The sequence below is a fragment of the Equus asinus genome, chromosome 6 (assembly GCF_041296235.1).
Source record: "Equus asinus isolate D_3611 breed Donkey chromosome 6, EquAss-T2T_v2, whole genome shotgun sequence".
Taxonomy (NCBI): domain Eukaryota; kingdom Metazoa; phylum Chordata; class Mammalia; order Perissodactyla; family Equidae; genus Equus; species Equus asinus.
In genome coordinates, this window is record NC_091795.1 from 47661963 (window position 1) to 47685074 (window position 23112).

The 23112-nt window shown below is 47.8% G+C and overlaps 1 protein-coding gene across 3 annotated transcripts in view; it reads left to right on the plus strand.

The window, feature by feature from the left end:
- The window catches only part of SPRED2 (sprouty related EVH1 domain containing 2), a 112337-nt gene extending 92901 nt beyond the window's left edge, over positions 1-19436 (plus strand). For all 3 annotated transcript variants that reach the window (XM_014836769.3, XM_070512706.1, XM_014836770.3), the window contains exons 5-6: positions 13381-13530; positions 16171-19436. In XM_014836769.3, the coding sequence (XP_014692255.1) occupies positions 13381-13530; positions 16171-16836 (816 nt within the window). In that variant the 3' untranslated portion in view covers positions 16837-19436. The remainder of the gene's footprint in view (positions 1-13380; positions 13531-16170) is intronic.
- Positions 19437-23112: the final 3676 nt, after the last annotated feature.

The window sequence follows — 23112 nt, forward strand, 5'->3', positions numbered from 1 at the left end:
ACAGGACATTGTGGACATTCTGATGCACATTCTACACTGGAAAATAAAGTGGAGGAAGGGGCACCCCCATACCCGTGGAACGAGTGTTTGGTGTGTGCTCTCCAAGCATAGGCTGTCTCTGCTCACGCTTTCCCAGCTCTCGTGGCTGCCCCCAAACCAGCTTGTCCTCCTGACTTCTCAGCATGGTAAAGCCATGTTGCAATTCCTCAGAGTAAAATCAGTGTCCTGCTTAGCACGTGCATGAGTGCACGTGCACACACACCCCGCTCACCCATCTGTTGCCAGGTGCCAACCCTGTTGCCTCTGCAGTCTTCCCAGGCCTCTCCTTCCATTTCACTGCCTCTACCAGAGCCTCTTGATTAGCAACCATTCTCATTTTCTGAGTTTGGGCTATTTGTCTGTTCATGTGTCCTAATATTTCTCCCTGGACCAATTATGATTGTTCTCCCTCCTTTAAAGTCCCACAGCACTTCTGTTGTTCATTTCCCTCTTACCACTTGAAAGTCTGTCTTTTTTTCATCTTTTGTAGTTTATTTGCTGAATGAATGAATCTGCATCTAATGAGAAGCAGGTTATTCCTCATTACAGTCTCTGCAACCCTCTAAAGGTTTGCTCTATAGGTGATCAATACATGGGTGATCTGAACTCAGATGTAGTGTGTAACAGTCATAGGTGTTCATATTTTACTCGTTTGCTTTTTTGTTATCCCAGGGGACCATTTAAAGTTGGGTGATTTTGAGGGGTTCTCGGTAGCTTCTTGTCATATTTTTCCAGCTGTGTTTTCTGCTGAGTCTGCAACTAGGAGCTGAGGCTTAGTGTTGTCACCCACTATAGCTCTTGGCCACTCAGGCTTCTTCTCGCTCTCGCCGTCAACTTTCCCCCTTGCAGCACAGTCCCTTCACGGCCCCTCTACTCCATGGGAGACCTCAGTTACAGTGACTGATCCAGGTGAACACAAATACCCAGGTGGCAAGTGTGTGCCTGGCATTAAATAGGGATGTATGAGGGAATTCAAATGAGGCCTGAGCCATTTGGGACAAATTTGTAAGATGAGTAATGCAACAAATATAAAGCAACAGCAGCAGCAAAAAGGTTAGCGTTCTGTAACGGGCGTTTTTTGGCATCGCTAAGAGTTAACACACTCTGGTTGGTGCCTCCAGCTGACAGCTTTTCATTTCTTTCATTTCAAAGCCGGGGAGACTTGAGAGGGAGGGACAGAATGGAAAGACTCCTGAGTCTGTTCCCCCTGTTGAGCTTCTGTCCTTGTGGACGAGACGTGCTGTACGTTGTCTCGTAGAGGAGGCCCTCGTAAACGTTAGAGGTGAACGGGTTAGCTCCGTGCGTAAGTTGAGCTGGTTTGTTCCCCAGTAGAACTGACTTCCTCCCAGATCCCTACAGTTCAGGGCCCTGAGGTCAGAGGGTTTGGAGTGCGCAAGGAAGGGGGTTGTTGAGGAGAGAGAGAGTAGAGAAAACGGACCGTATAGAACTCAAGAGGCTGCGGGTTTTATGGTCATTTAATGAACCATTTTCCAAATTCCTGTTTTGTAGGGTTTGGTCCCTTAAAACCCATTGGTTTATTTACTGCTACAGAATTCTAAAATCATTTTAAAGGTTATTAGCATCTTCATAGATAGACAAGGGTGATTTTAATACAACCTTGAGAGAATGCAGCTGCAGTGCGTCCAGAGAGCCAGCTGATCTAGAGTCTGTGGGCACGTGTTGTTGGCGCTTCAGCTGTCATTGCGCTGAGTGGCTGGATTCTGGTTCTAAAGCTGGGGGATTTAGAGAAATATTTGCTTTATAGAAAGATCCTTGGGTGTGTATAAAATAGCTAAGTCTTCATCTTCCATAATAAGAAGTCCTTAAATAATATCTAAATCTGCAAATCAGGAAATAGTAGTGTAACCACATGGCATTGAGAAAATGGAAATACAAGAAGAGCCACAAGAATGTAAAGTGTATTTCTCTGGCGAGTGAGAAGCTGAGATGGAGGAGGCGAGACTGCTATTTGAGATGTTAAATGATATACATGTATTGATTTTTAAAAAGAAAGAAAGAATGAGAGGGGGTTTTCTCAGGAGGAGAGAGAGGGAGTCAAGAAAGAGGGGTCAGGAGACACCTTAGAGACAGGAATCCTGATCTCCCCCATCTGGGGGCTTAAAGAGATTCAAGACTCAACAGAGGTGAGCACCATGCTCTCGGCGCTCTTCGTCCTCCCACTCTTTTCTCTGTGATAGGAAGCAGTGTGTCCACCGTGGAAGTCGTGACCCGTTACAGGTAGGATGCCTGACAGGAGTTAGCTGGAAGTATTTGGCTTGCTGGGAGGCCAAGATAGCTCCGTAGAGGCCAACTCCTTAGAAGTATAGGTCTTGGAACTGGAAGGGAATTTGAGTTCATATCAGACGAGCCAGCTTCCTTCCTTCTGGCAAATGAAGAAGGATTTGCCTCGTTTTACGGACACAGTCATGGGAGCAGCTCGCAGAGTCAGATGGGTGGCGTCCCTAAGAGCACACAGCTGGTTCGTAGTAGAGGAGTGAGAACACCATCTCCCAGCCTCTCCACTGCACCACTGCTGTTTTTCTCTTCCTCTGATGAATAATTACGTTTATGACATTTCAGCTCTTCTGCTTTTTAAACAACCAGCCAAGTACAAGAGTTGTATTTTAGGGTTCTCTTGGGGCTAAGTTGGAAAGGGGAGAGATAAGAAGATAAATATGTGACTGATGCCCCGTGTGGCCCATTCATGTGATGACTTGGAGCCTTCTCACCGAGTGTTGCAGCCTAAAGGTCCTCAAAATAGCTTGACCATAGGAAGGCCTCGGAGCTTGACCGTAGGAAGGCCTACCCTATCTGAGGTTTCGATTTTTTTTCTGCCATCTAGATTTGTACTGCCATCTAAGTATTGCTTCTGGATTTGGACAGCCCTTTTCCATGGTGATTCCTAATTCAGCCTAGTGCCTTAAGGCCTCCATCCTGTATAATGAGTTAGCTTCTCTCCTGTGCACCTAGAAAGGGTACTGTGTACCATCCTTTGCAGAATTGAGAAGAGTCATTCACATCATTTTGTGTGGGTCTGAATTCCCTCCTAGAACCCAGTAGAAAAAGACTAGCATTTGGGTTGTTTTGGTGTTTCACTGTACTTTATTTCTTTAGTTAGGCAGTCCTTCTCTACATGGGAAAAATGTCATGTCTTTGACAGCAGCGTCAGCTTCTAGCCATGTTCTGGCCAGACTGGAAAACTTGGTCCTTCCTCATGCCCTATGCCTGAACCCTTGACATCCTGTTTATTACAAGCTGCGTTTTATTACTTTCTGGCTATTCAGAGCAGTTGTCCCTAATGGCACCTCGGACCCTTCCCGTCCACCCGAGGTGTTTTCCGAAGCGGGGCTAGAGCAAGTAGTGGAAACCAAGGTACTTAAGAAGCAGTTTGTTCTGTCCTCGACGGGCTTTGGAGTATTTGCACGTTGTGCTTGTTTTCATTCTTGGTTAAGTAGAAGAAATGAGTTCACTGAATTTTGTAATTATCAAGGTTTCATTTATAGAAGCAGAAGAGTGCAGAATACCACAAAATTTTCCTTTTTCTTGAGAAGTTTTTTCCACATAGTCCATTCCCAACAACCATGAAGACTGAAGGCAAATCTATCAATTTTGTAATAAATGGAGTTCATTTACTGATTTTCTAGGAAAGAGGTTGTTTTAAGATGAAGTGGCTTGTGCCCCCCGAGTTTACAGGGTTTGGAGGCTCCAGAGAAGCCTGGATTCTAAGCTTGGTTCTGCCATTAGTTAGCTGTGGTCATTGATCCTCGGGACTCAGAACTTTCTCAGGGTGAACGCATTTCCTCTGAGTCTCTGTTTGCTGGCCCAAGGGACGGGGGCGGGGGGCAGGGAACCGTGGTGTGGAGCTGGCCCTGGCTCTGTGCCCTGCACATTCACATACGGCACTGGGTTCGGTCCTCACAACCACCCTGGCAGGTACATATTGACACTCACATTTCTGCAAATAAAAGCACCAATGCTCAGGGAGATGCAGCACCCTGTCCTCAGTTCCACACTCTGCTCACCCAGAGGCAAACCCCGAGTCTACTTGCTGCCTTTCAGAGAACTTTAAGAAACATTTATTCAATAAGTTTTGGTAAATTTTACATATTAAATATGCCAGATTCCCTTAATGGCAAACGAGTCACCTAAATGATAGACTTTTCAACCAGTGCATTGGCTTAAAACCTCATCCGTCTGGTCCGTGGAGGCATGAGGTTCGGCTGGCCCTGCTGCTCTGAGAGCCCCAGGCTCATTTTAGATGATCAGTTGATCAGAAATGCATTCTGTCATCTCTACCTTTGGATTGACGGTTTGGGGCAAAGTGGGCTGGGGGAGGGAAAGTAAAGAGAAAATAGGTTGAAAATGTAAGTTACTTCCACAAAGTTTCACTAGTGAAACTGATCTATGGTGGTTTATTAAGAAAAGCAAAAATGCTGTGGGCGGGGCGGCCCGGGCTGTGATGACACCAGGGAGCAGTGAGCATCCCCTCACTGCTGCTGCCTGAGACCCAGCACCGCAGGGGGTGGCGTGGATGGTCTCAGAAGAGGATGGGAGTTGCTTTACCTTCTAAATGACAGTAATTATCAAGCTCACATTACCAGGAATAAGAGGATCTTTATATTCGATAGGTAATACCTGCAGTGGCTAAATTAAAGCAATTAAATGTCTGAGGCTCGCACAAAAGCTTTGCCGTGCTCTCCATTTCAGGAAGCCCGAAGGCGAGTTGCTAGCCCTCCCACTTGTGTCTTTCTTCATTTACACAGATATCATCTCATCTTAAGCTGTGGCTGTAGGATACCATTATTTCCATTTTACTAATTCATGCTGAGCACATATCAGGGTGACCTGAAACCAGCCTTCCTGCTCCTAGCCCCTCGGCCCTTCCCACAAAACTAAGCTCTGGGCTTATCAGAGTCCTTTCCTTTCATATCAGAATCCCAGCACCAGCCCAGGGCGGAGTGGTTAAGTTCACATGTTCCACTCCGAAGGCCTAGGGGTGGGGACCGGTATCGTTCATCAGGCCATGCTGAGGCAGCATCCCACAACCAGAAGGAGCTACAACTAGAATATACAACTATGTAGTGGGGGGCTTTGGGGAGAAGAAGAAGAAGAAAAAAAAAAGATTGGCAACAGATATTAGCTCAAGTGCCAATCTAAAAAAATTTTTTTTTAAAAAATTCCACCTAACTTCAAATTTTAGAAATGTAAAACTTTTTTTTTAACCTATGGGAATTTTGTTTTTGTTGTTACTTCTTCACAATAAAAGAATGCCCACTCTATCTATCCTGTGGTTCCCAAGAGGACAATGTCCCAGAGTCTAGGACAAAGTTATCACTTTCTCCCCCAGCAGCTGCCTATTAGACCCAAACTGCCTGCTAGCCGGAGCCATAAACAGCACTGCCTGGCTGATTTCTTGCTCTGCTTGCCTTTTTGAAAGAGGACACCTGGAACCCATGTAGGCCCTTAGGACAGGGAAGCCAGTGCTACCTGTTCCCAAAGACCTGTTGACAGAGTGGGTGACAGCTTCATGTTTGCCAAAGAAAAAAGGATTGGCTGTAGGTCTGTCCATCTAGTAGATCCTGAGGGGACGGACGTGCTTTGCTGAAGTTAGAAACAACAGCTCGTTCAAACCACCTGAGCCAGGAGCCTTCTGAGGCCTCAGCCATCCAGTGTACTGTCTCCTGAGAAGCAGAAGATGCCCAGAGTTTCATGTGATCAGTCTAGTCTCCCAGCCCAAGGATAAGAGGAATGGTGTATGTTTCTATTTCTGTTTACATTTATTTATATTTATATATAGTGTGTGTGTACATACTTTTTTTTAAAAAAATGAGAAGCCCTTGCAATAGGAAGAATATTGAATATTGCTTTGGTTGCATCAGCTGTTGAGACCTATTTTGGTGGTGGATTGCCATAAAAATAATACAAATTGCGGTCATAACTACTAGTTAGCCGCCATTAAAAATGTAAAATAGCAGCAGCATTGACAGACCGGGCAGAAATTCTACTTAATCGATCTGAATAGATCCTGTGGCTCTTGAATCAACTAAGCGGCAGTCTTGATCGAACCCCTGCGGCCTGTCATGTTCTTAGAGGAGAGAAAGGAGTGCCATGTAAAATTGTTGGAGCTCAAGTGGACCTTGGAGGTCATCCAGCGCAGCTCCCTTATTTTACACATGGGGAAACTGAGGCACAAAGAAGTTAAACAACTTGTCCAGGACGTGTCGTCTAGGCTGGCCTGGAATCAAGGTTTTCTGATCCTCTCAGTATCATGCTACTTTTGCTCAACGTTACTATATGATTCCTAGATGGTGTGATTTAGCTTCTTAAGCGTTTTCTTCACTTTATTTTCTATGCCTTACTCAAAACGTGTGAGCCTGCAGACCCCCCGAGATGGCTACTCAGAGTAGGCTCGGCTCCTCACGCTGTGTGCTTTCTCTGGCTTGTATGTCCCAGGGACACAGGGATGATGAAGTGGCTGTACTTGTTTGCTTGCCCCTCTGGAGGTTGGGTTCGTCCCATTTGTCTCCATTCCCAGGAGGGAGAAGAAAATTGCCAGTTGCCAGGCTTCTCGTAGTCTCACTGATATACCCAGCAGGAGCGTCCTCCTCCAGAAAGCTGTAAACCCAGTGCCCCTGAGTGGTTCCAAGTGTCCTTGAAACAGCAGCCCTGGGCACACCTTTCCTCTCCCATCGGCACTGCTTGCCAGCTGCTGCTACCTTTGTTCCCCACCACCACCCCCACTTTTGGAAAAAGAGATTTAGCAGGAAAATCCAGGGGGGTTGAAGGGATGCACACAGTCCTGAAAACGCTTGTTTCACTTTGAAATGCATAGTGTGACCCACCCTGAATGCCCCCAGAAAGTCCTTGGGCAGCAGCCAGGACTCCATCCCAGGATGGGTAATGCAAGCAAACCGCCTCCTCAGCTGCTCTGGCCTCTGGGTTCCTTCCCTCCCTCCCTCCTTGAGCTTCCCATGGTCAGAGGTTGGCCTTCCAAATGAAGAAGGCTCATTCCTGGGCCCAGGGCATGTAAACAGATGCATGTGCTTCTTTACGAACTTCCAGGTGCACTCAGCGTCCCTCCATAGGAGAAGGAAGAATAGCCGAGTTTCCAAGAGTAAGAAATCCTATTTCACAAAATATGCTCGTACAGTAGGAGGGAGCCAGCCACATACTTAGCATTAGGCATCAATCTTCTAATCGTCTTTCTCGATTCAGACCAATTCCCACCCAAACCAGGCAGCACTGACCCTGGGGAAGTGGGCACCTCATCCTAATGTCTTTTTGTACTTCAGGTTTTGACTCATTGTCAAGATATCATAACATTAAAGTCAACTATTCAAAAGAAAAGTCTGTATCAACTTCTGAGGCTCCATGTTCTTTCTGTCATTTGTTGTTAAATTCTGGAGAATTATGGGAAACATCTGAATTCTCAAAATAAGAACAACTTAGGTCTGCAGAGACCAGCCATTGGAAGCTCGCTCTTTTTGAAGAAGTTTATCAGATGTTCACTGATAAACTTCAGTCTCTGTTTGCTTCCTCTGGGCCTTGGTCTGGGTTGGCCACCCATCTAGAAGGCCACCCACTCATCTCGGTGCCCCTCCTCAGGGAAGCCACCTGGCCTTGCCCCTCCCTGCCCATGTCACCTTCTGTGTCTGGGCCCACATCCCACAAAGCACCCAGCCCAAACCCAAAAGCCTTTCAGGGCAGGGATGGCTGTTTTTACCACCAGAGTGGATTTGCTCAGGCAGTCGTGTCTGTTTTCTCAGTGCCCTCTGACTCTTTCATCTCAGTACCCTCTGACGCTTGCTTCCACCTCCCATCCCTTCATTTTCTCACCCTCCAGTTCCTTTTATGCTCTTCCTTAGCAAAGTCTTGTCTCAGCTCACTGCCCCATTAGAGGGTTTTAGAACCAGGTCACACAAAGTTTTTTATGACTCAGAATATGTGAGTTTGTACAGTAACCATAGAAACATTTGAAAACGTAGTCAAAGGTCTACCCCTTAAAAAGGGATCAAACTTAGGTGGTTAAGAAACACAGCTCCCATGTTATAGATGGGAAGCTGCCTCGCTCAGTCTACAAGACTAGCATAACCCTGCTACAAAACTGGGCAAGGACAGCTCACAGAGAGGAAAACAGAAGCCAAACTCACTTGTGAATCTAGATGTAAAGTTTCTAAGTAAAATACTAACAAATCACATCAAATATTTCTGACACAAATTTAGTGAAAAACCAATAGAGTATATCCCAGGAATGGAAAGGTGGTTTATATTGGAAAAGCCAACAGTTTAATTCATACATTAATAAAATAAAGGTGAAAGATTATGTTATCATCTCAATAGATAGAGAAAAAACATCTGGTGACATCCATCATCTTTTAGTGAAAACCCGTAGCAATCTAGAATACAAGGAAACTTTTGGAACTTTATAATCACTCAAGTTCTTTAGAAACATCATATTTAATAGACAATCATTAGAAGTTGTCCCATGAAAGTCAGATTCAAGGCAAGCAGGGCCACTGTCACCTCTGTTTTTCCCTGTCACGCTGCAAGCCCTGGCAAAAGATGCCATAAGACAAGAAAAAGTGTAAATACTGGAAGGGGGACCAAACTCTTTTGTGGATGTTGCGATTTACTTAGAAAAATCCAGAGAATCATTGCATAAGGTATTTGAACTTTCATAAGGGAGTTAAGGCAGCCAGATACAGGACCGACATAACAAAATCAGTAACTTGTCTATAATCGGCAGTAACAGTTTAGAACATGGAAATGCTTAATCTCCTTTCATTTTTGCAATAACCCTGAGGACGATTTTGCAAATGTAAAAACTGGAGTTAGAGGTTAACTTGACCAAAATCACACAATTATAACTAGCAGAGAATGAATCCAATCAGTCCACCTGAGCTGTGGCCTTGTTGGTTAGCATTGTAATACTCCATTGCGATTCTGTTGTTCAGCGCTGCGTATTAATTAGGTTGCAGACTTCTTAATTGGATATCTTTGTAATAATGGGCATTGGCACTGAGTCCCAGTCAAACAGAGGCAAGATGTCTTGGAGAGTACATTGCAGGCGGCCACAATTGTGTTTGCTGCATCACGGTGCGCGAGACCTCCCAGGGGTCGGCAGTGCCGGCCTCGCTGTCCACAATGCGCGGCACTGAGGGCTCGCTCTGACTGCGCTCTCTCCGGACGTGGGGAAGCTGCCGCTGAAGCCTCTGCTGTTAGGAGCCTGAGGTCCTGGAGCAGAGACGAGCCGCGGAGGACTGCTGCTTTTGTTCTTGAGCTCAAACCTGCAGCAGTACAGAGACTCCCACTGGAGAGCAAGGCAAGTTTAAAACGCGGCCAGAGTCTGAGTTGCAGGTGAAGCTGTCAGATTGGTAGGTGTCATTAGCTTGTGCACACAAATAGCAGAGAGATGCTCAAGAATCTGGCATGTGACTGTGTGTAGGTGCATAGCTTCGCGGGCTGCTTTTCTGAGGCTCTGTGTGGAAACCACAAGCAGAGTCATGGAGAGGCCATTCCGAGGTGCATGTGGGAGACAGGATGTTTCTTCCCTGGCCTTCCTTGGAGATGCCCAGACAGGACATTCCTTTTGTTTGTAGGTCACACTCGCCACTTTGCAAGATTTGTCTGATAGTATGGATCGGAAATAAGCCCCGGCTTCCAATGGAGCTTCTCTTGCCTGCTCTCCTTTCTGGAGTCCAGACTGACACAGGCATGGGAGGCGCTGGGCTGGAAGGTCCCCTCAGCAGGCAGTGAACTGTGGACACGCTCCAGAGTTTTCCGGCCTTCCTGCTCCTCTGGACCAATTCCCTGTCAGATAAGGAGATACTAAAAGGCCTTTCTCAGTCTCGCATTCTCTCACAATGTCCGGGAAGCGATGCCCTGGACTCTGCGGTGGGAAGAGGCTGTTTGGGTCTGGGGAGGTAGGATGGTTGCATCAGAAGACAGTGTTTCTGATGGCTCGTGAATACTAGGAGAAACTGGGTGTGGCTCGTTTCTCAGAATGACTTGCTATGTGTTGTTAACCTGGACATGGGTCACAGAAAGTAGGGTGGATTCGGGTGGACAGATGACTAACACAGAGGTGACCCTGAGGAGTTAACCGAGTTTCTGAGAACTAAATGCTGAGTGCGTATAACAGTGTTCAATACAAGGGCAGCTCCTAACCTACGAGGTGACTGTCATGTGGGAGTTGGATAAGAATTTAACCCTTGAGATTTGATCACACCAAAGGGCCCCTATTGACTCATTCAAAAAGTGGTTATTGAGATCCCTAATTGGAACCCTTTGTATTGCGAGACACCGCCCCCTTATCTTCTGGGTTTGTATAAGGCAGGGTGCACCTTCTTACTTGGAGAAGTGGTGCTTGTGTTCATCTCTACAAAACACCTGTCAGAGCCTGCATGGGGACGGGCTCGCCTGAATTGAGAAGCAGCAGTGTGGGGCACTGAAATCCGCTGGGCCTGGTGGTCAGGGCTGCATTTCAGCCCAGCTCTGCCAGTGGCTGCCTGCCACGGTTGGCAGGATCGTGCATCTCTCAGGCTCTCTGTTCTCCTGTGTGTGATGCGGGGACGATAGCGTACCGGCAGCCGCGTTCACATGGAGCCGGGGCCTGGCACCTCGTAAGCACTCACACAGTCTGGACAATTAAGAGTTGTTTGCTTTGTTGTTCTCACTGATCGACAACCACCCGAGTGTTAAAGAGGGAGGCAGCACCTCCGAAGACGTAAAGAGTGGATGACAGTTAGAAGACAGGCCAGAGTTTGGAAGAAAGTAAAAATTCTTGTGTACCCGTCTGGTCTCTTTCACTTACTGGGATTTGAGGGGTAACTGGCAACTCTTCCCTATCTGAGTTCTGAACCAATTGAGGGGGAAAGAAAAAAAAAGATAGGAGACCCTTTGTTACTGAAGATGCAGGAGTGGATGTCCCAGGACCGGATCCCAGGCTTAGACAGACCTGCCCTGCCAGCACAGGGGCGCTGGATCTCCACAGCCTCCCCACAATGGGAGGCCCCTTAACCTCCAATTGGACCTCACAGTCCCAAGAATGGTTGCCAGCATGTGCGACTTGCCAGTTGGGTGGCCTCCAAGAGGCAGAGGAGGGAAGCAGCAGCCTCCAGGCCCAGCTCCATTCCACCTGCTGTAGAGAGGGTGCAGGTGGAACTGCTGCCAGAGGTGGAATCAGGAGTGAGGAAAAGTGCACCCAAGTGACCGACCCGACACCTTCTGGCTTAAGTTACTGAAGGGAATTGGAGCATATCATTGGGACAGCCTAGGGTGGAGCAGGGTTCAGGATTGTCTGGATCCAGAAGCTCAAGTGGTGTCTAGGTGGGCCTTCTTCTTTGTTTTGCTTCACTTCATACTCAGAAGATTCCCTCCCTGTGCCCTCACTAGGATTCCAGGTTTATAGGACCCTTAGATCTTAACTTCAGAAATAGAGTCAGCATCTTTTCTTACCTCTCTGTCAAAAATCTCTTTGTATTGCCTTAGAGAGGACAGCGTGTCCATATATGAATTAGTTCTTGTGGACTGAGGGATTGGAAACAGGCGTCAGACCCACAGCACTTGGACCAAACAGAATGAGAGAGAAATCCAGGAGGACTGGGTCCCCAAAAGGACGGTGCACGTGTCCTCCAAGTTTTAAGAGTTGACAGTGGGCGTTGCTGCATGATCGAAATATGGGTGTCTTTTCTTTTTCCTGAATACTTGTAGTCCCATTTTTCTGAGCATTTATTACTTTCTAAAAGGGGAGGGGGGTAAAAACAACTTTTATAAGTCTATTTGTTTTGTTTTGTTTTTGAGGAAGACGAGCCCTGAGTTAACATCTGTGCCCATCTTCCTCTACTTTATATGTGGGACGCCTATCACAGCATGGCTTGACAAGTGGTGCCATGTCTGCACCCAGGATCTGAACCAGCGAACCCAGGGCCTCTGAAGCAGAACGTGCGAACTTAACCATTGTGCCACCAAGCTGGCCCCTATAAGTCTAGTTGTTTTAACCTTGCCTTGCCATTAAAAGGACTTATGACACTAACGAAAAACACATAAAATAAAAAGAGATAAATAAGCAAATGAGATAAGGGGAATTTAAGAGTGAGAAACAACAGCCAAGTAGGAGTTCCTAGATATTTGTCAGAAATAGGACACCTAGGGGCCAGCCCCATGGCATCATGCATGGTTAAGTTCTGTGGGCTCCACTGAGGTGGCCTGGGTTTGGGGATTCAAATCCCAGGTGTGGACCTAGGCCACTCATCAGCCATGCTATTGTAGCAACCCACATAGAAAATAGGGGAGGATTGGCAGAGATGTTGGCTCAGGGCAAATCTTCCTCAGCAAAAAAAAAAAGAAGAAGAAGAAGAAAGAAAGAAATAGGACACCTAGATATCAAAGAAAACTTTTTCATTTATTTAGGAAAAAGGGAAAAAATGAGATCATCACTAAGAAAGTAGAAGGTGGAGTGGGGATCCTGAGGGGCCCTGGTTCTAAAGGTGGTTGCCAGCTGCAATTAACAAAGCCTTTTATAAGCATATGGCTCCTGGGCCCTGGGGGGTTGTGGAGAGACCATCAGCTGGGATCACCTGGCCCACCTCAGGTCTCAGGTGGTAGCATGAAGCACCTAGGTGGTGGGTATATTGGGAGGTGGTCGGGGCTCCCTGTGCTCTGCTCCTGGCCACAGTCTATCCCGATATCTGATCCTTCCAGAGATGCCATCCTAGAGGCTCCAGCCTGAACTCGTCACATCTGCTGGGAAAACAGCTCTGCACTCACCCGCCACAAATGGTGGCCTTTGTCCCTCTGTGCAGTTTAAGGTGACCCCCAAGGCTTGCCTCCAGCCCAAAGATTACGAAATCTCTTCCTAGAAAGCCAGCATCATAACACCCCTGCGGTGTCTTATCTCTGAGGCTTTCCCGGGCTGGAATTAGCCCCACATAGAAACATCTGGGTTTGATTTTTTCTTGTTTGCATCTCCCCTGCTTGCCTGCGTACCTTGCAGTCCAGGCCACAAGTGGGGTAACCGTTCCTGATCAAACTGGAACATGCCAGCGGGAGGCCTGGGGTAGGAGGCCCTTCCCCAAAACCCGGTCGCCGATCCCACATTTGAAAAAAAACCAACTTTCCAGGGTCTGGTGGTTGGGTTTCTCTGCCTGTTGAGCCAGCCACCTCGTGTTTACACAATCTGGCCCTTCAGGGGTCCTCCTGCCTCCCAGGGCCAGGATAAACTCCAGATTTCGGGAAGTGCTGCAGGACGCCACACATGGGGCTGGACGGTGTGTTAGGGTTTGGTGTGTGGGTTTGGTTTCTGTTGTTTTAATTAACTCTTGGTTACCTCCCTCCAAACAGACAGCTACAGATAGTTCTTCTAATTCCTCTCAGAAGAGGGAACAACCTACCCGGACAATCTCCTCTCCCACATCCTGTGAGCACCGGCGGATTTACACCCTGGGCCACCTCCACGACCCGTACCCCGCGGACCACTATCACCTCGAACAGGTGAGCAGCAGTCTCGCTCCTTCCTCTGAGGTCAGCGGGGTGGATGGTTCCCGAGGCCAGAAGGTCTCCTTGCCTTCCCACGTAGCCAAATGCCCTGAGGCCAGGCCTCTTCTGCTGTCCTACTTTGCATCCCCACCCATATTGAGGGTGGCAGCGGCTGCTCCCCCTGACTCAGTTTTCTGTGTGCCAGACACTTTGCTAAACCCTTCCTGTGCTTTTTCTCGTTTAATCCTCACAAATCACCCGACCAGGCAGGTCATTGACACCCCCAGTTTATAGAGGAGGAGGTGGAGGCTTAGAGAGCTAGAAGCCCTGGTAGACCAGGATTCAAGTGCAGGTCTGTTCACCCAGGGTGCTCTCCTGCCTCCGGCGTCCTCTGTCCACACGGCCTCCTGGCTTTGAGTGAAAGCACAGAACCACAATCAGGACTAAAGAATGCTACACACTTGGCTCGAGCGCCCTGGCACCGTGGGCTGCAGGCCCAGGCTTGCTCGGAGATGTAGCTGGAGTCTGGAATTCAGTAATTCAACAAATATTTACCAAGTGGCTGTTTTGCGGAGCAGGTTCCCAAACTGGGGCATGGACTGGTGCCCGTGTGGAGCAATGTGGCCACCAGTCTGCTTTGAAAAGAGAAAAAGGAGCACAGGGCAGTAAGGTTTTTTTTTTCTGACATAAAGCTAGATTTATATGACTTTTTTTTTTTCTAATTATCTTATTGTGTGCCTCTTAATTTTTTGGCATTAAAATGTTCTTTTTTAAATCACATTATGGTAGCAGTAGATAGATGGGAATTGAGTTTTTGACTCTCCTTACTTTGCAAAATAAATAATTAGCAAGTCTATGTCAGCTCCCAAGATTTGTTTTGAAATCCTACAGGATTGTTATTTTCCAAAGTCCAAGGAACTCTGATGTCAATAATCTGACAGGAATTAGGGCAAAGCATGTGAGATGTGACCCCTGCCCTCAGGACCTCACAGTCTGGTGGGAAGTGATGGGTAAATCTAATTACCCTGTGATTTAAATTCTATAACAATATTATAATGACAGTAATGGCAACAGGCATCAGGCACATCCAGTGTGACAGGCTGTGTGCTGACACTACAGCATAGATTCTTTCTCTTCATTCTCACAATAGCCCTAAGCAGTCTGATAGTTGGGGAAACTGAGTCTGAGGCTTAGCTTTTTGTTGTTAGTGCCCTGGAGTCGATTCCAGCTCCTGGTGACCCTGTGTACAGAAGAGCAGAGCCCTAACCGGTCTTTTTGCGCCATCCTCTCACCTTCTGATGCTACATCAGACAATGCTCTGCTGCTATTCATAGGGGTTTTATAGCCCACTTTTTCGGAAGTGGGTGACCAGGTCCTTCTTCCTGGAAGCTCCACTGAAACCTGTCCACTATGGGTGACCCTGCGGGTATTTGAAATACTGGTGGCATAGTGTTCAGCATCGCAGCAACACACAGCCGCCACAGCATGACAACCAACAGACGAGTAGTGTGGTGCCCTGACCAGGAGACAGGCCCGGGCCCCTGCAGTGCTGAATCTTAACCACTAGACCAGCAGCAGTGGCGAGGCTTAGCTACTTGCCGGTAAATTCCATAGTTCGAATTTGACTCCAGCGGGTCTGCTCAGAGCCATGTTTCTCACCCCTGAAAAAGCCTTCACGCCCCAAGGACTTTGAAGGTGGAAAATCTCATTCTCTGCTGCAGCCGAGATGCCCCGTGCAAGGCAGGCTTACCTGCGTCTACTCGGTGACTTTACTCAGCGCCTGCCACTCTGGACAAGGCATTGTTGCAAAGTGTAGCACAACTCCCTGTAGAGACGGCTCTGTCACCCTAAGGGAGGATGCCATTTGGGGGTGAAGGCCCGAGGGTGTAGCTCTGGGTCCCAGCTGCCAGGGCTTGGGTGCCAGCTCTGCCCCTCACCATCTGTGAGAGCCTGGGGGCCTTCGAGCCCAGGCAGTCAGCCTCTGGAGCCTGTTCTCTTGCCCTTTTTATATCTGGGCTTCTTATCTTCCAGACCATGTTACAAGGTAGTTATCCTTAGTATCCCCTTTTGCTTTTCTGGACATGACCCTCAGTGAGAAATGCATTTCATGTTGTGACCCAGTATGGATGTAGTGTATACACCTAGATAATGAAAAGTACTTACCCTTATAACATACAGTTCTTATATTTCGCTGAGGGGGAAAAAGCTGGTCTTACAAAAGAGAACATACTGTGCAAAAACTAACCTAAGCTGTAGGAGATCAGCACAGTGGTCACCATCCCCCCAGAGGTGGGAGGTGCTGGAGGGAGGTGGGGCATGTCCCGGGGAGGCTTCTCCCGGTCTGCTGCCTGATCTGGGTGTGTTCAGTTTCTGAAAATTCCAGCTGTATTCTTACAATGTTCACACTTTCCTGCATATATGGTAATATTTCAACAAAAAGGGGAATAACGCCGGTCTCGACCCATTAAATTAATTTCCTGACCCAGGAATGAATTGAGACATAATTTGACACACTATCTTTGACCCACAAGATGTTCAGTAATTACAGGATGGGTCCCTTCCTTCAAGAAATGTCTTTGTCAAGGTGAAAGGTGCATAATAGAGGATGGAAAAGGGGACGCTGCTATAAAATATTGTCTCTTTTTCCTGGGGCAGCCGATGCCAAGGCCCTACCGCCAGGTGAGCTTCCCAGACGACGAGGAGGAGATCGTGCGCATTAACCCCCGGGAGAAGATCTGGATGACGGGATACGAGGATTACCGGCACGCGCCCGTGAGGGGCAAGTACCTGGACACCTCGGAGGACGTGGACTCCTACGTGCGCTTCGCCAAGGGCGAGGTCCCCAAGCACGACTACAACTACCCCTACGTGGACTCCTCAGACTTTGGCCTCGGCGAGGACCCCAAAGGGCGCGGGGGTGGCGTGATCAAGACGCAGCCGGCCCGGGGCAAGTCCCGGCGGCGGAAGGAGGACGGCGAGCGCTCCCGGTGCGAGTACTGCAGGGACATGTTCAACCACGAGGATAACCGGAGGGGCCACTGTCAGGACGCGCCCGACTCCGTGAGAACTTGCATCCGCCGGGTGAGCTGTATGTGGTGTGCAGACAGCATGCTCTATCACTGTATGTCGGACCCCGAGGGAGACTATACAGACCCATGCTCGTGCGACACTAGCGACGAGAAGTTTTGCCTCCGGTGGATGGCTCTTATTGCCTTGTCTTTCTTGGCCCCCTGTATGTGCTGTTACCTGCCCCTTCGGGCCTGCTACCACTGCGGAGTGATGTGCAGGTGCTGCGGCGGGAAGCACAAAGCGGCCGTGTGACTCGGTGCCCCTCCCTCCCGCTCCTCCGTCCACGGTCGCAAGGGAACTTGTCTTCTCCACCCTCTCATCTTCTCCCCTGCTCCCTGGTACCTGGCGGGCGCCCTTCCAGCCTGGGGAACCTCCCCGGTGGACTCTGCCCTCCCCCCAGCCCCCCACTCTGCGTCAGCCACACACCCATACACGCACACAGTGTTCTAAGGAAAGGAACCTCCGCAGAGACTCTTGTGTATTAGCGATCTGTAATCAAGCTGTCTTATCCGTGTTGATTTCCTGTCCTTCCTCCCCACCTCTTCCAGTTCAGTCACCTGTAGTCGGAACTGCTGATCTTTGGTGGGTGTTGTAGGTGGTTTTTTCCAGGAGCGTGGAAGACCCCCTTTCTCTTGGGTCAGCTTGACTGTTGCTAATGAGCATCATCGGGGTCCTGCGGAAATGTGATGTTAGAATGATGAAACCCTGCCAGAAGTATTTTAACCTGCAGTCGGTTGTTGTGTATAGGAGGTGAGCTAGTTAACTTCTACCACAAAACAAGATCGCTTTAACTTGTCCAAAGCCGCATTTCCCCCGTAAGCTGCAGTGTCTATCTTGAGCCCATCATCGTGTTCTGCGCCCCACTCATCCAAATCTTGTCAGTTATTCACTGATGCGAACATTCTACCCGTAAAGCGACTGAGAATTGAGCCTTAACTTCAGATTAACTTGTGCGAATCAGGAAAATTCCGTAAACTGCATCGCGTCCTCTCGGACCAGGGCTAGAAAGGGGGTTTCAGGTCTTTCTGAGCCTCCCCAGGTACCCCTAAAGTAGAACTTTTTAAAATTATGTCACCACCACTTCTAAAACTTTAGCAATATTAGAAGAAAATGCTAATGAAGTAAGAAATTTTGCTCATTGTTCTGCAAACCAAGTAGTCTATTCAAACACAAACCAGTGTTCTCCAAAAAAAGTTCCAAGTAAAAAAACACTAAGGTTGTAATAATAAAACTCTAAGAGCTTTTTTCCCCCCAGTGGCTATTTTCTATTAACGGGGGGAAATTTTAAATGTCATAAATTGGAAGAGTGGTGGGTTGCCCTTTTTTGTTCATGGGTTTGTGGGGTTTTTTTCATTTTGGACTCAATTTCACATCACCAAATTCTTCATTTCTACTTGGGAAAAAACATGGCCATATGTAAAAACCCTTCTGATGCCTAAGTGTCTTTCTCCTGCAACCCCAAACCCAGACTTGCCACTTTGGGTGCACAGACGGTCAAGTCAGCAGGCTGGGTCTACCTGTCGCCTTGCCACATAGGAGGCTTCTAATTAGCTGGGAAAGAGTATTTTTCTAATATATTGCAAAGAATAGCCAAATCTTCTTGCTGCAGAAAGAAGAAAAGTGAAGAGTGATTACCTGTACCTAGCATAGTACAATCAGAACGGCCTGGAGACCACGGGGGACAGGCTTGTTGGCGCTGGCTGTTCTTCCTGCCATAATCTTCCTGTGGTCATTGCCAGCTGAGGGTGTTGCCTGGTCCCTCTCTCCCTGCTTCCCTCATCCCTTCTCTGTTGCACACAGGACATCCGTCTTCAAGGAAAGGGACTTTCTTCTTCCAGTCTGCCAATCGTACGGGGAAAATGCTGGCCACGCTTACCTTCATGGCAATGTTTTCAGCTCATCTGACAGCCCATCGCATTTCTTTAGTCAGGTCGTCGGTGTAAATACCCAATGTGCTTATGAGTTAGTGGGTGTACGTTTTCATTTGTTGGAGTGACTGGTTCGGGCCTTCCAGTTTGGGAAAGGAGCAGAGAGCTGTCAATCTGGTGATGCGAGAGCCGCCCCCCCGCCAGGAGAACATCTCGAAAACCTGCAGCCAGCCTCCAGACGTTGTCGAGAGACCATCTCCCCCACTCTGAGGTGCTCCCTCGGGGTCTTTCTCAAGGTCTCCTCTCTACAAAGCACAACACTAATGTATGTTTTGTTAGACCTCAGTTCACGTGCCCCTATTTATTTCAGGATAATACACACATCCCGCCGCTTTGTGTTTGTTGTCCCTAATTAGTCATTATCTATTTCTGTCTTCCTTTATCTCTACTCCTTTTCCACCCCTTTGAAGAGTTATGCTGGTGAATCTTCTTCCGCGTACACTTTTGGTTGGTGAAGGCAGCAGTTAAGGGCACAAGGACAGCCATGGGGACATTGATGTAAATACATCTCTCTCTAATTACCACGCTGCAGCTGAGCAGTGTGTAGCATTTTCCCAGTCAGCTCTGCCATACTGACGTCAATCATTTGAGAGAAATTATTCAGATTTTATTTTTGTATCTGTGGTAACAAAACATTAACCAAAAGATTTTCTGTTGGGAAGCTTCCCCCTGACCCCCTAAGCTATTTGCTCACATTAACAAATTAAAGTGCCTGAAGCATAATTCATTCTTTACCTGTATACTAAAAACCCTGTTGTATTGATTTTTTTATAATAAGCCTTTTTACCTCTGTGTAAAAAATATATATACAAGTGTATGATGTACATTTTAGTTCTTAACTTTTTTTTATGGTTTCTAATATGTATGACCAACGTAGCCATTGCTTTAAAATGTACCATGTAAATATAAACACATCCTATCAGATTGCTGGCTTTGGGCTCTTTGTCTGGCTGGAGACGGGATGGCATTTGAGCCTCTGCAGACGTGGGGGTTCTGGCCCACGGGCTGGCTGGGAAGGGTTCTCCTTCGGAGAAAGACGTGTGGACACCGGTCTGTTTTTGTGAGGCCCTTCCCGCCTATGGTTATGTCATATTCCCAAGGGGAGACTGCAGCTCCTCGGGCTCGGATGCCTCAAGCGAAAGGAATGCTGTATGTCACCGCCCAGGGAACACCCCCTCTTCCTAGGCCCAGCTTCCCCCACTCGTGCTCCTCAGAGGGAACAGCTGTACCTCCTCCGAGTTGTTTTCTGCCGATTCCTGCTGAACCTCAGGTGGGTGGGGGTGCGTGTGTGTGTGTGTGTGTGTGTGTGTAGCTAGGAAGACAGTTTCTCACAGAAAACAATCGTTAAAACTGCAAGACCCTTGGTCTCTCGCAGTGGTTCTATTTCACTGACACTTGGCCCACTTTCCCTTCCAAATGGGCCCCTTGGACACTCAAAAGTTACAGTGACGGTCCCCTGGAGGAGATGAAGTGTGGGGTCTTTTAAAGGTCACAGAGGAAAGTTTCAGCTCCATCACTAGAGAACCAAGTGGGGGCCTTAAAAAGAGATGTGTAGAGGGGCCCCTCCATCTTAGTTTTAACTCATCCCAAAAGGGGTGACTTTTCCAAGGCACTGGCAAAGGTGGAAAACAACAGGAGATGCTGAAAGTTGGAGATCGAGAGGAGAGAAACAAGCCGTGAAGATTGGTAAGGAAGAGATTATTAGAGAACTTAATGAAAGTTGCTTCAGTAGAGTAGGAGGGCATAAACCAGGTTATGAGGGGGGAGAGTCAACATGGAGGAAGTTAAAACATCAAATGTAAAATATGTTTTCAAGAAGTCTGATGCTGGAGTCGGCCTGGTGGCACAGTGGTTAAGTGTGCACGTTCCACTTTGGTGGTCTGGGGGTTCGCCGGTTCAGATCCCGGGTGTGGACATGGCACCGCTTGGCAAGCCATACTGTGGCCAGCATCCCACATATAAAGTGGAGGAAGGTGGGCACGGATGTTAGCTCAGGGCCAGCCTTCCTCAGCAAACAGAGGAGGATTGGTGGCATATGTTAGCTCAGGGCTAATCCTCCTCAAAAAAAAAAAAGAAGTTTGATGCTAAAGGAATAATGGGATTGCTCTGAAGTAGAATTGGTGAATTAAAAAAATAATATCTGCCAAGATAACATGTATTCATTTACTTCTTGTTTTAACAATTAATCCTGAATAAATTGTTTGGATTTTAAAAAAGCAAGAGGAGAACTTGGAAGGCACCTCTAAGAGCTGCCGGGTGGAAGGAGTCCTAAGATCTTCCTTGACCCCCACGCACCCCTGCAATGCATTACCCATTACCCCTCCCATTACCCATTTATAGTTGAGGAATTGAAGCTTAGAAAGGGTGAGTAACTAAGGTCACCTGCAGTCACATGAAGCAAGGGCTGAACCGGCCTGAGCCCAGGTGACTGACCGCAGAGCCCAGGTCCTTTTCCCGACCTCACTCTGATACCTCTGCTCACCTCCTTCCCTGTTCATGGACTTGAGAAGTGGGCACCAGTCAAGAGCCTTGCCAGACCTCCCTGTTCCTTCAGGGCCATCAGGCTGCTTCAGGATTAGCTTGTCATCTTTCGTGCCCAGGGTGCTCAGCCGGGAGCTGGACACACTACGTGTCATCTTTAACCCCCCGTGAAGGAGAGGGTTCATTTCCACCTTACAGGTGAGGAAGCATGCATAGAGAAACTGAACTAAGTCTCAGGGTTGCTGGACAGTCTGCCATTACTAGCCATTAGCCCTTGGGAAAGAGACTTCGCCTTTCTGAGCCCAGGTTTCCTCGGGTATAACAAGTGGAGTAGTCCCTGCCCCCAGCACTCCGGGAAGGTTCAGTCATATGCTGAAGTTAACGGTGCAGTACCCAGGCGGTACTTCCAAATGCTTGTTCTTTCCTCACTTCCTCCTTTATCCTGGGACCCTGAGGAAACATCAAGAATAGAGGACAATCTCTTTTGAAGCACAGGTGGCTGAAGCAATTGTGCATATTTTGCGAATATTTAGACTTTACAACATATAAGTTGGGATTTCTTTTTCTTAACCTCTGCAATTTTAAAGTAGGTTTTGATTCCCTGCTGGCCCTCCCAGATATGTTCATGGCCCAAGTGATAGCTGCAGAAGTACTGTAGGCTGACTGGATTCCTCGGGAGCCGATGCATGCAGCTTGGAGAAAGTCAGTGGCTTCTGTCAGAGCAGTTCTCCTGGCTCAGTGTACTTGACCAGAGTTAGAGCACACTCTCTTGCAGAGTTCTCCCTTCCTGAACCTTCCAGCCCCTCTTTTGTGGCCTTTAGTTTCACCCCTACAAGCCATTGCCCTCATTTCCTGGGTTTCTGCTGCTGTCCCACTGCTGGGCACCACCTCCGCAATGGTGGACACCCCCCAGGACAGCAGAACATCTTCCCAGGGGAAAAAGTGTTATTGGAAGAATTCTGTCTTACAGGGACTCCCAGGGTGGTTTGTTATTTTAACATGGCTTTCCAGCAGGCAACCACAGGGCCGTCCATGTGAACAAGGGACCAGAGCTTGTGACAATGTGCCAGCTGCTTGCAGACATTCTTATTGCAGGTCTGTTGGGCTTTCTGATTTGTGGGGTGAGATGGTTGGAAATATCACACTTTGCTTGTTTGTTTGGGCCTGAAGCAGATGGGTGGAATGAAGGGAGATGGCCGTGGTGACATTTTGCACAACCAGATACCAATCGCGACCTAGCAAATTGGGGCCCACCTGTCTCCTGAGCTAGACCAGCCATCAGTGCTAGGGGTTCCCTCAAGGCAAGCTGACCACCCAAAGGGCAGTGTGGAGGGCGGCCAGGGTGGGGCGAGCAGGAGGAGGTAGGCTCTGTATATTTATAAAGGAGGAATAAAACCAATTATGTGATTGATGGTCATGCCTGGTGGCCTTTTCTTCTCATTATGTCTCTTCTCTCATTCCCTTTTTTTTTTTTTTCCACAAATTGGGCAGGGGGGAGGCCTCTGATTGTAGAAGTAACACACATAGTCATTGTAAAAATGTCATACACTACTGAATATAAAAATGAATCTCCTTGTATTAGTTTACTAGGGCTGCTGTAACAAAGTACCACAGACTAAGTGGCTTAAACAATGAAAGTTTAATGTCTCAGCTGTGGAGGCTGGAAGTCCAAAATCAAGGTGTGAGTTGGTCTGTGAGGGAGGGATCTGTTCCAAGCCTGCCTCCTTGGCTTGTAAATGGCCATCTTCTCCCTATGTCTGTTCACATCATCTTCCTTCTCTATGTGTCTCTGTGTCCGAATTTCCCCTTTTTATAAGGATATCAGTCATATTGGATTAAGGCCCCTCCTAATGAGCTAATTTTAACTTGATTACCTATGTGAAGACTCTATCTCCAAATAAGGTCCCATTCTGAGATACTAGAGGTTTGGACTCCATGTGAATTTAGGGGAGACACCACTCAACCCATAACACTCCTCTGTCCCACCAAAAGTAAGCACTGCATGTCCTTCTGGACTTTTCTATGCATGTATACACAGATGTGTGTGTGTACATTTACATGTATCTGTGCACACGTGAGTATTTTCTCTTTGAAGAGGAACTAAAATAAGTTACTCATC